The sequence below is a fragment of the Podarcis gaigeae genome (genome assembly GCF_964106915.1).
Source record: "Podarcis gaigeae genome assembly, chromosome: 11".
NCBI lineage: Eukaryota > Metazoa > Chordata > Lepidosauria > Squamata > Lacertidae > Podarcis > Podarcis gaigeae.
The window spans coordinates 34,927,492-34,941,096 of NC_139687.1; the positions used below are offsets into that span (position 1 = coordinate 34,927,492).

At 36.8% G+C, this 13,605-nt stretch overlaps 1 protein-coding gene across 2 annotated transcripts in view; it reads left to right on the top strand.

Moving 5' to 3' along the window:
* FCHO2 (FCH and mu domain containing endocytic adaptor 2) overlaps window positions 1-12,488 on the top strand; it is a 63,895-nt gene extending 51,407 nt beyond the window's left edge. For both annotated transcript variants that reach the window (XM_083703197.1, XM_083703196.1), the window contains 7 exons: window positions 1,690-1,801; window positions 2,804-2,959; window positions 5,032-5,164; window positions 5,663-5,862; window positions 6,452-6,516; window positions 7,701-7,865; window positions 9,484-12,488. In XM_083703197.1, the coding sequence (XP_083559323.1) occupies window positions 1,690-1,801; window positions 2,804-2,959; window positions 5,032-5,164; window positions 5,663-5,862; window positions 6,452-6,516; window positions 7,701-7,865; window positions 9,484-9,506 (854 nt within the window). In that variant the 3' untranslated portion in view covers window positions 9,507-12,488. The remainder of the gene's footprint in view (window positions 1-1,689; window positions 1,802-2,803; window positions 2,960-5,031; window positions 5,165-5,662; window positions 5,863-6,451; window positions 6,517-7,700; window positions 7,866-9,483) is intronic.
* The last annotated feature ends 1,117 nt before the right edge of the window (window positions 12,489-13,605 follow it).

Below are 13,605 nucleotides of genomic sequence, written 5' to 3' on the forward strand. Positions count from 1 at the left end.
TTATGTTTAGTTTCTTTTTTCAAAGCCAAAAAGTGTTTCAGGCTTGTCGAGTTTCCCAGAGTGTGGAGTTATAGAGAGTCGAGTTTTCGGGGTTCTAATGTTGATCATATGACTCTAAAATACTTTTAAAAAACTTTAAAACTCACTAATTTTCATCTAAAATTTAGAAAACCTCCCGGGGCAGGACCCCGGTATGGGCCCCCCCAATATTTTTTATAAGTCGGCGCCCCTGGATGTGAAATAATTTGTTTAGGAATAAAGGAGCTGTTCCAAAAAGGGCATGAATGCATGCACACACACCACACACACATTGCAAACATACAATGACAGGATTCATTTTAACAGGATTTTAGACTTTAAACATAAGTGATCTATATTTTTCTACAAGTGGGATATCTGCATGATAAAGCCTATAAGGTACTGATAAGTTTCTTTTGGAGAGAATACTTATTTTCATAGGTGAAGTTTTTCTCCCTCTGCGAAAAAGCTTTTTTAAAATACTTAATTATTAAATAGGTTGTCTGGTTTTGTTCATGATAACAAGCAATTATCCTAACAGATTTATCTGGATTGATTTTCAAAGATTTAAGATGCAGCATTTGACAAATCTGGCCTTGCTCTTTTAAAAATCATTGTATCAGCTGAATGGAAAACATTTTTAATGTGTTCACCAGCAGTACGTAGAATGTTCAGCTGTTGTCTGGGGGTCATGTTAGCTGTCTTATAACTTCTGCCTCATCCTTCAGGCCAAGAGAAAGGAACTTACGCAGCTTCCTTCTTTCCCTCCTTCTCTTGGTTGGTTATAAGTCGCTTTGGATTGCCTTTGGCAAGATTTAATTAAATAATAATAATAATAACCCAAATTATTTTTGTAATGTGTTATTTTAAGTAACATATTTAAAGAAATTCCTTCTTTTTCATCACCATCTTCCTAAGTAATCTTTTTAAAAGTTACAGAACATACAGAATTACTTGGCATTTATTTTGTTTTATACATTATTGTAAGAAACATTCAAAAATAAAGCCGTATTCACAGTGTGGGGATTCCAATGCCCAGCTGGCTTTGTCCCCTGCTGTGCTTGTGCCAGGCCTGTCAGCATATGGGCCCTGTGTACATGGTCTCTACCCCTCAAAGCCATCTGTGTGAGGGAAGAGTGTTCTGCAGATTGGGCCTACATAGCCTTATTTCCAAGGAGCAAAGAGGGCCAGTAGGTGTTGTTTCAGTCTTCCACCACACATAGATATTATGTCACCTGCATTACTCTGAAACTTTTTGTTGCTGTAGAACTACATGGTTTCTTGTTCTTTCCAAAGTGGAAAAAATGATGTGATTATCTTACTTTAAAGTGGGCAAGGAAAAGTTACTTTTCTGCAGTCATTATAGAGGAAATGGAAATAATCGACATTAACTGGTGGAGTCCTTTGTTAAATATAGACTTGTTATCTATATTAAATTGTTGATATGATGTTATACATACATATATGCATGCATGCATGCATGTATGCACAGGTATTTTCTTCCAAAAATCCTAGTGCAATATCTTAAAATCTGCATCATCTAATATTTGTACTTTAGTATTAAGTCTTACATTAATAATTAATGTCTTTTGAAATTCATAGCTGAAGTAATCCATCTTTGAAGTTGCTAACATGATAGGAAATGACATCAATAAACTCTATGCATTCTAGGTATTTCACGTGGCCCTAGCCCTGTCAGCCTTGGAAACCAGGACACTTTGCCTGTTGCAGTGGCCCTTACTGAGTCTGTTAATGCCTACTTCAAAGGAGCAGATCCCACAAAGTTAGTGAAACATTTGTTTTGAATTTTATATCTTGCATTAAAAAAAAGATTAAGGTTTTTGTTTTGTTTTTTACTTTGGAAAAAATAATGGAACTTCAGAAATGAAATTCTAATGTATATTGTCCAGTGTCTATTTGGATAAATACACTGCTGATGAAAGTATGGATTATGTTGTTAGATAACTATTGAATGTCATTCAATACCTGCATCAGACTTGGTTTTCATTTTTATTTGTGAATGATTCTTAGGGTAATATTAAGCTGTGACTTCCAACTTGTACATCAGACTTCTGCTTATGCAAACAGGTCTCCCTTTTGTCTCTTTCCCTCTGTAGCCCCAAAAATTTGCTCCATAGGTTGGGAGACTCCATAAGGTTGGGGGGACCTTCTGGAGTAGCTGGGGAATAGATGAGGAGACAGGTAGCTCCCTAGAGGAGATGAAAAGTATCACATCTACTGTTGTGGCATTGGATCTCGCTGTTCCTGGGAACAAAGTCTACCCAGTACCATATTTATATACCACTTTTCTACATAAAAAGGCATAAAAGCTAACATTGTATAAGAGCACATAAGAAGCCATTTCAGAGTCTATACATAGCATTTATTACCTGTTTCCGAAAGGCAACAAGTTAGGCAAGTTGTTCTCTTGAGGGAGGGAATTTTACAGTTCTGGAGCTATCACAGAGAAAGTCCAGCTCCCAACTGGAGATGGTCTAGCATCCAAAAAAAGACCTCAAGCAATATTTCACTGGTTGACCATAATGGGAGTCATGAGGCATTCCAAAGGTACTCAAAACTTGTGCCATATGTTTAGAACTTTCTGCTGAAATCTCTCCTTGTTCTAAAATTGCATTATAAATGAGCAATCTTAGTAAATTTGATTGTTAACTAATACTTTTTTCCAGTTAGATTGTTATAACAACAGACATGTTTTGACTAAATGTAGCATGCATCCTAGTTTGTTGTAAAAGTAATGCTTGTAATTTGACATCTTTTTTTTTAGATGTATTGTGAAAATCACTGGTGATATGACAGTCTCATTCCCAAGTGGAATTATTAAAGTCTTCACCAGCAATCCATCTCCAGCTGTGCTCTGCTTCAGGGTAAAAAACACAAGCAAACTAGAGCAGGTTCTTCCAAATGCACAACTTGTATACAGGTTTTGTATTTTTTTATCTAATAGTAAACTATCTAATCTATAAATGTGCTTTGTTGCATTATTATCTTTTTATACATTCTCTCATGCTGACACCCTGTTCACCCTGCAAATATGCTTTGGTAAATTGCATTGTATATTTTATGCTTCATTCCAATTCTAGTGTTACTTTTAGAGATTTAATAAACTTGCAAGTTTCCATTAGAGCTCACTTAGAACAAATTACTGAAATAACCTAATTTTAAACCATAAACATTTTTCGTAGTACCATGATTCACAGCTCCTTAAAAAGCTCCCCCACCCCCCGCCAGGTTCACCACGCAGAGTCCACATTGCATGCACACACAAGACGTAGAAACAATTCCCAGAGGGGTAATTCATAGAGCAGTAGTGGGTCCATGGTGTCTGAGAACTGGACGAATGCTAAATAAATGGTGGTGCTAAAGAAATGCATAGTGGCAGTGTTAATTAACCATAATGTCCACAGCAGTAGTGCACTGTTTCATGAGTAACAGGGATGTCTTCCCACCTCCTAACTATGCTGGTATTCCCTACCCCATGAAGCTAGTTGCATTTCCTCATATGGTTTGATATTACAAACAGATTACATAGCATGCTTCGTTTCCTCAAGGCAAGCATCTAATGCTTTTTGTGATTTTATTTTATTTTATTTACATTATTTTTTGAAACATATTAAGCTCCTTCATTTGAGGAAGGATTTAATCCAGTTTTGAAACATGTGTTAGAGAATAGTTCAGACATTACTCATCACATGAAACCGGAAAACTAAAAATGTATCACTTGTAAACGTTTAGGTGCAATCTTAACTTGTTGTTGATTTGTGCCTGTGTGCCATCATAAGGATATGTGTCATGAGTCCCCATAGGTGTTTGGCTTGCAGGTTGAAAGTATGGCAATACATTCTCTTATCAGAATTCTTTGATTCCCAGGAAATCTGAGGGTTGCTCTGCAATTTACTAGCTTTCTGCAGGCTCAGGATATGCCATATATCTTCAGGATTCCTTTTTAAACAATTGGCCGTACACGACACACAGAGTACCTCATTCATTCCTGAGAAACTACAGCCTTCATTTTGAGTTTAGATATGGATTACACTGGTCTCTTAATCGCAGTCACCTAATTTTGAGCCACTGAATAAAAAGTTTATTTCTTTACTCAGTACAGAACGTGTTCACTTAGGGCAGCTGCTCAAGCTGGACAGAAACTGCTGTGTAATAGACACATATGAGAGTGATTAAGGCTACCATCTTAGAGCAGCTGTCTCTCTTACTGGACAACATGAATTTCCCCCAGGATATGCTGTTTGTGTGTTTAAAACTAGCATGCTTTCTTCTACAGGATTAAACATAAATATAATTTGTGCAACATTTATTATGAAGTAAATTAAATTCATCCTGGGCTGCTCCTGTCTGTGTGTTACAGTGGAAGTAGACTTCTAGCTACTTCATATAGCACCCACTCTGTAAAAATGCAAAATTGAGTATAAAATTGTAGAGGTAGTGTATTGCAACATTTTTACCATCATACTTTATTCATTTACTTACATACTGCTTTTTATTTATACATCGTAAAGCAGTTCACAATATGCATAAAGAAATAACAGTTGAACTTTCCAGATAGTCATATAATTTCAGCAACTACAGAAGCCAAAGAATTTGCATATAGGGTGCTGAGGCAGAGAATGTGTGAAATGTCAAGTCTTTCTAGTTATATATGGGCAGTGGGAAGTGAAACCAGAAACTTCCAGGTTGTAATTTAGCCTCTCTGCTACAGCAAAACATCATGAGCAGAGACAAAGTCACTGTTCTGCAAATATGCAAGAGTTCATTTAGTTTTAATCGGTGGGTTCCATAGCAGCTCCCATTTGTCTGTTTGATCTTCTGCAAAGGTATAAAACAGTTCTTCTGTGTGTGCTGCGGACCCTTTGGATCCAACCCCCATCCATAGAAGTAGTTTTAAAAGACGGTTAAAAACTTTGTATTCCTTCTTTTACAAAACATTTCCAATATGTAAGAAATCTAAAACCTGTGTTTTCACCAACTTTTTGTGCACAGTGATCCATCACAAAGCGATTCCAATGTAAGAGATTTTTGGATGGACATGCAAGCTGTTACAGTCTACCTCAAGAAGCTATCGGAACAGAATCCTTCGGCTTCTTACTATAATGTAGATGTTCTAAAATATCAGGTAACCTTTTATTTTTTACTTACACCACACTCGCTTGGCCTTGCATCTGACTGCAAAAAAAGTAATTGACTCTCCCTTGATTAATTTGTTCAGACTGTTTTTCCTCCCAGTATTTATAGAAACATTCTGGTATTTTCTTTTTAAGGTGCATATATGATAGCCTAATACTTCTGATCTTGGCTGTTGTCCTAGCTACAACATGCTGTTTGTTGCCTTTTTTGCCCAGATGGGTTCAAAGATCAGGACGAATACTTTGCAGTACTGAAAGACACATCTTGGAGCCAAGAGTTCATAACTTCAGTCTGTGTCTTTATCATCTAAAAGTATTTCCTGGCAATGTAGCCATTTTCAGGAATTTTTATAGTACAGTAATGTGGTTAATGTATACATATTAAGTGTAAAGCTTCTGATTAAGTATATTGCAGAACACAGCACAAAATTGAAACTTTTTTGTTTTCATTATTGGACCTAAAAGTCATTATTTGATTATTTTCAAAGGTATCTTCAAATGGCATCCAATCTACACCTCTGAATCTTGCTACGTACTGGAAGTGCAATAGTAACACTACTGATGTAAGAGTCGATTACAAATACAACCCGGCCTCTATGGCAGTGCCAACTATGCTTTCTAATATACAAGTCATGGTACCAGTTGATGGAGGTGTAATGAATATGCAGTCACTTCCTCCAGCAAAATGGTAATTTTTTAAAAAAATATTATTATTATTTTACTGCTGATACTACATGGAATTCATTCCACTATGCTGCTACTGTTTTACATCTAAAACATTGTGAAAAGCAATCCTTTTATTTTTAAATTTTTCACACCATGGTACTGATATTAGGAGTGCTGTACATCTCCTGAAAGATAATACACAGAAAATTAGGTTTTCTGCTTTAGTACAAACCTTCAACAAAACAATTTTTTCAGGATATTTTAGACTACAAAGTTAATTTCCTTGTTCTGCCCAGCATCTAGCATATTCTTGTTAAGTAAAAAGAAAAAATTAAAATTAATGAAAATATTTATTTATTTAAGCAATATATATCCTGCTACGATTGTCTCTTATCAGTTTACAGGCATACAATACCAAAAAAAAGTACAAATCAATTTAAACTATAAAATCAAACTTCAGTTAAAGTGCCTGCTGGAATTAAAAAGAGAAGTCATCATAGGCACTGAACTTTCAAAAGGAAGCCAGCCTGTATGACCTTTACCTGGAAGGGAGTTCTATAAAAATTTGCCATTAGGCTGCAGTCCAATAACCAGACTTTACTTCTTAACAGGAATTCAGAGCAGATGAAAGCTTTATGGAAATTATCTAGTATTTCAGAAAAATCAGAAAATGGAGGTAAGAAAGTATTTTTAAAAAAATTATAGTTAACCACTATATATTTCTTGTTTATTTTCTATTTCAAATTTAACAAGTAAGCAGTGGAAAACTGATGCACTGATGTTTGGTATATAGATAATTTTATACATTTCCACATTTTTATATGTATTATATATTTATATCAGTGTATTTACATGTCTTGGGGGGGCCCTTTCAGGCGGAAAAAGATGCCTATTAATGTATTTCTGGGATGCGGGTGGCGTTGTGGTCTAAACCACTGAGCCTCTTGGCTCAGAAGGTTGGTGGTTTAAATCCCCATGACGGGGTGAGCTCCCGTTATTCGGTCCCTGCTCCTGCCTACCTAGCAGTTTGAAAGCACGTCAAAGTGCAAGTAGATAAATAGGTACCACTCTGGGAAGGTAAATAGCATTTCCGTGTGCTGCTCTGGTTCACCAGAAGCGGCTTAGTCATGCTGGCCACATGACCCAGAAAGCTGTTTGTGGACAAACGCCGGCTCCCTCAGCCTATAGAGTGAGATGAGCGCCGCAACCCCAGAGCCATCTGCAACTGGACTTAAAGGCACTTTTATGATTTACCTTACCTTCAAAAATAAATTCAACTATATATTTGCAGTTTTAAAGTTGGCCTTGGATATTATAGGCTGTCGCTTTGGTCATCAAAATAGCAATGAGAAATAGTGGTTTTGCCTATTTATCCTAAACTCAATTAAAGGAAACCATGGATAAGTTTAAATGAGTGAGTGTGCAAGCACAGGCTGTGAAAATGTGGTCACCACCTCCTCTAGTCCTTCTACCACACTACCTGGAGCTAGGTCAGCTGATCAGTGCAGTCAGTGAGCCCCAAGTGCCAACTGGAAGCTTAAGTTCCCAGTTGCTCCTTTGCAGCTGTGTCTTAACCACCCCACATTTGACATCACATTACATCAGGTTTAGAGCAAGTGGATGTGGTTTGAGAGAAATGCCATTGCAAGCCACATTAGAAGTCCTACTGGGCCTAAATAGGTCCATGGACTGAAGGTTCCCCACTGCAGATGTTGACTTTTTATGTGCTGAAATGTATTATTGCCTGTATTATTGACTTATCAAGGTATTCTCCAAATTATTTCCCATCCAGCTAGATGGTGCATTACAAACCAAATCCTTAATTATTATTCACTTTGTGTGTGTTTTTCCCCTGAATAGGCTCTGGCTCCCTCAGAGCCAAATTTGACCTTTCAGAAGGACCCAGTAAGCCAGCAACACTTGCAGTGCAATTTATCAGTGAAGGAAGCACACTTTCAGGAGTAGACGTTGAACTAGTAGGCACTGGCTATCGGCTTTCCCTACTTAAGAAGAGATTTGCCACTGGTAAGAAGCATAATCCTAATAGGGCATACATTTCTTACTTTTTTAAATCATCAGTGGGATGTGGTTAATGCAGTACCAGTTTTCCCTTTCATGGAAGTCAAACATACCTCCTGAAAGTACACTGTGACTCACTGTGGTTCTGCTATACTCAGAACCATGAGTGCAAAGGGGAAACATTTTTCTGTAATGTAGTAGACTCAGGAGAGTTTCCTGTGTCAGTCACAGTGCTTTGACATGAATCTCCCCTTCACATTTTACAACATTTACAATGGCAAATACCCAATGTATGTTCTACAAGCATATCTGTTGAGAAAAGTGTGTGGGGAAAACCTAAGTTCTGTACTCACTTGACATCTTGGAATATAAGCAACTGAGTGCTCTAACATATACAATTCAAACATTGAAAACAGTGCCACCATTTTGGCTGGCTGTGTTAGCCAACCAAAAATTATGATTGCCTGTCCCTGTCTCTCCCCTTGTTGGCTCGCTCCCTCCCTGCCTTTCCTGTAAGTAAGGCTGGCAAAAGACTTGCTGCTTTGGTTGAAGTTCCAGGTTTGGGGAGAAGAGTGGAACTTGTGTCACCAGAGCACAGGAACCTCTTTGCTATGGCCAGTGGAAATGTGGAAGCATACCGTATTTCACTGCATACTAGTCGCCACCGTGTAATAGTCATGCACCCTTTTCTCAGACCCCAAAATTGGTCCCAGAGCATTCCCTGCGTAATAGTTGCAGAGGTAAATCTGAGGCAAGCTGGGAGTAGGCACAGGGGGCTCCTGAGGCAGTGAGGGCCAGAGTCCAGGCCCTCACTGGCTTGCCAGCTGGAGGAGACAAGACAAGGCAAGGCAAAGCCAGGCCTGGGCTGGGCTGCTACTGCTGCCACTGCCACTACTGTCGCCACCTTGGACTTGCAAAGAAGGGGAAGCAGCAGGTGGGCAAAGGTCTCCACTGCCCATCCACCACCTTCCTCCGCCTCTGCACGAGCAAATAGCCTTGAGAAACCCAGGAAGAAAGAACTCTTAACAATGACTGAAGCCGCCACCTCTCCCAACAGAGCTTCGCGCTGGGAGAAGGCAAAATCCAGCGGAAAGGGTGAAGTCTGTGCCTTTTGCTTTGTATTGCAACAGTGCTCTGTTAAGAAAACCGGAGTCCATAGCATGTTGTTGCTTCTTACCATAATTCACCTTGTAATGGACGCACCCCCCCTTTTTTGGAAGGGAAAAATTGGCACAAAAAATGTGACCATTACGCGGCAAAATACGGTAATTTAAAAATATTGCCTTAGTTCAAGAATCAATAAATCATTTATTGTGTTTGACTAAAAGCCATTACAAATTCAATTATAGATCCACAAGTCAATTAAAACCTGTTAAAAGAAATACAGAGATATACATCAATTTACAATAAGTCGCATTAATGAATCGCCTGCACAGTCTACAGCAATGTCTTTTATATGGCTAGCATATTTTAGCAGTTTTAGCAAATAGGGCTGTTTTGTATGTGACAAGTGGATCTTAGTTGTTATCTTTAAATAGAAGAAAATTGTTTTTAAGTAATTAGTATAACTGTTTTTCACTTTATTGAAAAGGTATTAACTACAGAAGCTTTTTCTGTCTTTCAGGTCGATATATGGCAGATTGCTGATGAGCCAGTGTGGGGGCAGATGAGTTCTCTCAATGAACAGAAATTCACTATTTTACTACCTTTCCAACACTATTTTAACATGCATTTATTTTTTTTAAAATGTGTTGCTTAGTTTTTGAGTCTTATATCCAACAGAAATGCACTTTCCAAAATAAGTCATTTAAAACAAACTATCTATTTTATTAGCACTGAAGTGAACTCCAACACTATCTGTAGGTGGTCATCTGAAATACTGGGAAACAAGATTACACAAATGCTTAATACTTATGTAGCCTCAAAGCCAAAATAGCAGTCATTTCTGGTATTTAAAAGGTGTGGTGCTTTGTGATACCAAAAGCAACCACATTATTTTAGCTTTCTATAAATATTACTGAAGTATACTTTTTTCAGTTTCAATATTGCCATTTCATTTAAAAAAGTGGCAAAGTAATTTTTGTTTCATTCTTGTATATTCATGTGCCATATCTGGTTAGAGATGCGTATACAAAATAACTTGATTTTCATATACCATATATAATTAAGTGTATATTATTTTATAAAAGATGGTTTTAAAAATGTAAAGTGCAATGTTTTTTTAAAAAATTGCAACAGACAACAGATATTTACTTCTGCCATTAGTTAACGTTATGGGAGTTGTAATTTTTAATTAATGCTGTAGATTAATTTATTTTTATATGGAATGTATAACATTTGTGCCTTTTTAAAACTGTGCCTATCAAAATGTCTATATGCCTCTTATTTCTTTTTTTCTATGTCTAGATCTTCCATACAGAAAAGCTGATGTTTTTCTGTGTAATATGTACAACTACATAATTTCCTAAAGCAGGGATTTGGAAGGGAAACTTCAAATAACTCTAAAACAGCCGCTAAAATATTACATTGCTTCCTTGTGGGTTGAATGCAATAAATGCAGCCACTGTAAAGGGAACTGCTTGACTTTTATATATTCACAGAAAAACAACTTGATATCAAAATTTAACTTCAGTATCACCAAAGATGTGTAAAATCCTGAAGGTGTGTTAAATAAGTTTAAAACAATTTATACAAGAATATTTATAGCATTCCCTTTTGCTAACTATAAAGTTTTGAAGTTTCAAGTGCTTTCAAAGGTGACATGAATGTAAATGTAGTAGCTTTAGAGAAGTAATATTTTTCAATGTTTATTTTGAGCAGAACAAAAATTGTCATTCATGCTAATTTCAACAAAATTGATAAACTTAAAAATTGATAAACTTAGCATTTGAATGTTTGGATTCATCACTTTTTAAACACAGTGGCTCTAAACATCAACAGAAGTGATCTAGTGGGATCATTTTTAGCACAAATTCAAACTTTTAAAGCTTGCTATGTATTATGTTGTTAAGAACTTGTTAAATCCTGAAATAAAAAGTTAAGGGGATGTGGAATTCTGTGCACTTCTGAATTGCAGTGTCTAGGGGGGAAATAATTAAATATAAAAATGCTTATAAAATCAGTATTGGATTGACCAGTCAGCTTTATATATAAAATGTAGGTATATAATGCTCTTAGCCACAAATTTTGGAGAATGGGAACACACTATAAAGGCTGAAACTAGAGGCAAGTGCATATTAATGCACGTGTTACATAGATTTCAAATGAATTTATATTCAAGCTGAGCCAAGTATCCTGTCCTCCCCTCTCCCCCACTTTAATCTCCTGCAAAAGGAGACAGAATATAAGAGATTTTGGGGAGACAGGAACAAAATTAGGAACTTCTGGCTGGAGGGTGGGCTTGCGTTACAAAGCGGCTGAAGGTTGTTTTCATTTTTAACAAACAGAAAAATAAACTCTTTACTGCCATTTCAAGTGGTGTTGCCCTGAGCAGTGTTTCTTTTGAAATTAGAAACAGAATGTCCTGTAAGAATGACCCACTGTCATGACATAGTGTTGTTCCCAGCAGCACTCTTGGAAGGAAAAGAGGTGTCTGTCACCATTGGTCAATGACATAGTAGAGTTTCCATGGGGTGTTCTGTCCCTAATTTCAAAGGGAAGGCTGCCAAGCTGCTGAAGGCAACCCAGTTGCCTCTTGAACCGACAGCAAAGCTTCCCCCCTTTAAAATAAAAATAAAAATGCCACCTTCTCTTTAACGGTAATCCCACACCACATACCCAAGATTCTTTGATTTCACCCATTCTCTGAAGACCAGATTAATCTTGGGTGGGAGTCTTCTCCCACTGCCCTGCCTCCCAAATGCTGAAAAAACTCTGGGCTGAATATTTTAGCCTAGTCATATTTTATACATTCATAACTAAGTGTAGGGTTGCAGTCAAAAGTTTTATAGTGAATTAGTTTGCCTTTTAAATGTTTTGATTGTTTTATCAAATCTTAACTGGGATTTCATTGCAGCAATATATATTGGATTTTCATATTTTAAAATGTTAGTCTTTACTCAATTATTACTAGAATTTTAAAACTAAAATTGGCATAAATTGGCATTTCAAAAGGTACAGTCTTTCACCAGAATCTTAATTGTAATCTGCTAATGCAATCAAAACTGCTTGAACAGTTTAATCCTTACTATTGAAATTCAGTTTATTTTGTTTTTCATTATTAATCATGTATTATTTCTAAATTCGTGCAAAAGCTAAGTTTCAGCACTTTTAATCTAGCCTTAATACCAAGTGTTCTCAAACATACATTCGCAAAGAGTGCAGGTTGCAATTTTGAAGCCATACAAGTTTATTAGCATATTTGTAAAGAACTCTAGAAATTTTATAAAACCACAAATATCTGAAAAACTGCATGTAGCAAGCTGGCTCTTGCTTCTTTATAAAAGTGATCTGTTTTATAGCTGCCTCTTGAGAGAATTTGTAAACACAACTCTAAAGGGTTTTAGGTTTGTATGAACTGTAAATTAGAGCAATATAAATCTCCTAGAAAAATTGTAAATACATCTGATCTTTCACAAAATGTAAAAAATATTGCACCCCATAATAAACATATAATATATAACTTATAAATTGACTCTGCTGTTTATATGCTATCTCAGGTCAAGGACAGTCTTCTCACATAAAATGTGTTGGTTTTTTCAAACAAAGGAAATACTTTTAACATGTTTGTATTTTATTAAAGCATGTGGTACAATAGGGTTTTTTCCTTTCATTTTAAATGATACTTAAATGCAACCTAGCAGCCTCCTATGGGCAGATGGTTCTCTTTTTCTGTAGGAGCTCATTGGGCTGAAGAAGTTCATGGGATCTTTGTACCATTTTTGTTTTTAAAAACTCAAGGGATTTGGCAGAAGGAAGCAACGGGTTTAGAGTAGGTCCTATGCCAAAAGTAGTCTGCCTTTCCACTTAACAGAAAATGGTTTGGTTTTCTACTTCCTTTCCTCCCATACAAGAAAGTTGTGGGAATGGAGGGTAAGGTATATGACATAACATTGCACAGTGTATCCTGTATCGGAAAATTCAGGCACAATAGGATGATATGGGTGTGCATTCTTAGACACACACACACATGCCCCCCACACATACACTCTTGCACTTATGCCCCCATTTTCAGGAGGCCAGGTGCTTCGCTAGAACCAAAAAAGAGGGTGTGTTTGGAAACATAACAAGCAGAGCTACAGTAATTAATCAAAGATCCCATTATCAGTTTTAAATGTGCCTTGATTTAGGAGAAGGAAGAGGAATGCCTTCTTTAAAATGGGTGCCTGCTATTTCCTTCCCCTTCCTGTTAGTAAGGGGAGGAATCAGATGGAAACTTTGTGTGCTTTCACAGGCCAGCACCATTACTGGTGCTCACCGCTTGGAGAAGTCAGGCAGGAAGAAGGATGATTTATCTGCTCCACTGCTATGACAAGCCATCCTACTGAGTAATTCCCAAAGAGGCAGTAAGACTGCCATTCTGCAGATTTCTTTTGGAGTAAGTCCCATTGAACCAGCAAGACTTACGATTGACTGGATCTAGAAAGCAAGTTTTTTTTCCTTCAGTATCCTGGGCTATGTAGTTTATATACCACTTCACATTTCAAAGAAAATATCTAAACATTTTACAACCTAAGAATATCACCAATAAAAATCTAATGCAAAAATATATCCACATTTTAGGGCAACACAGATAACTATTAGATAA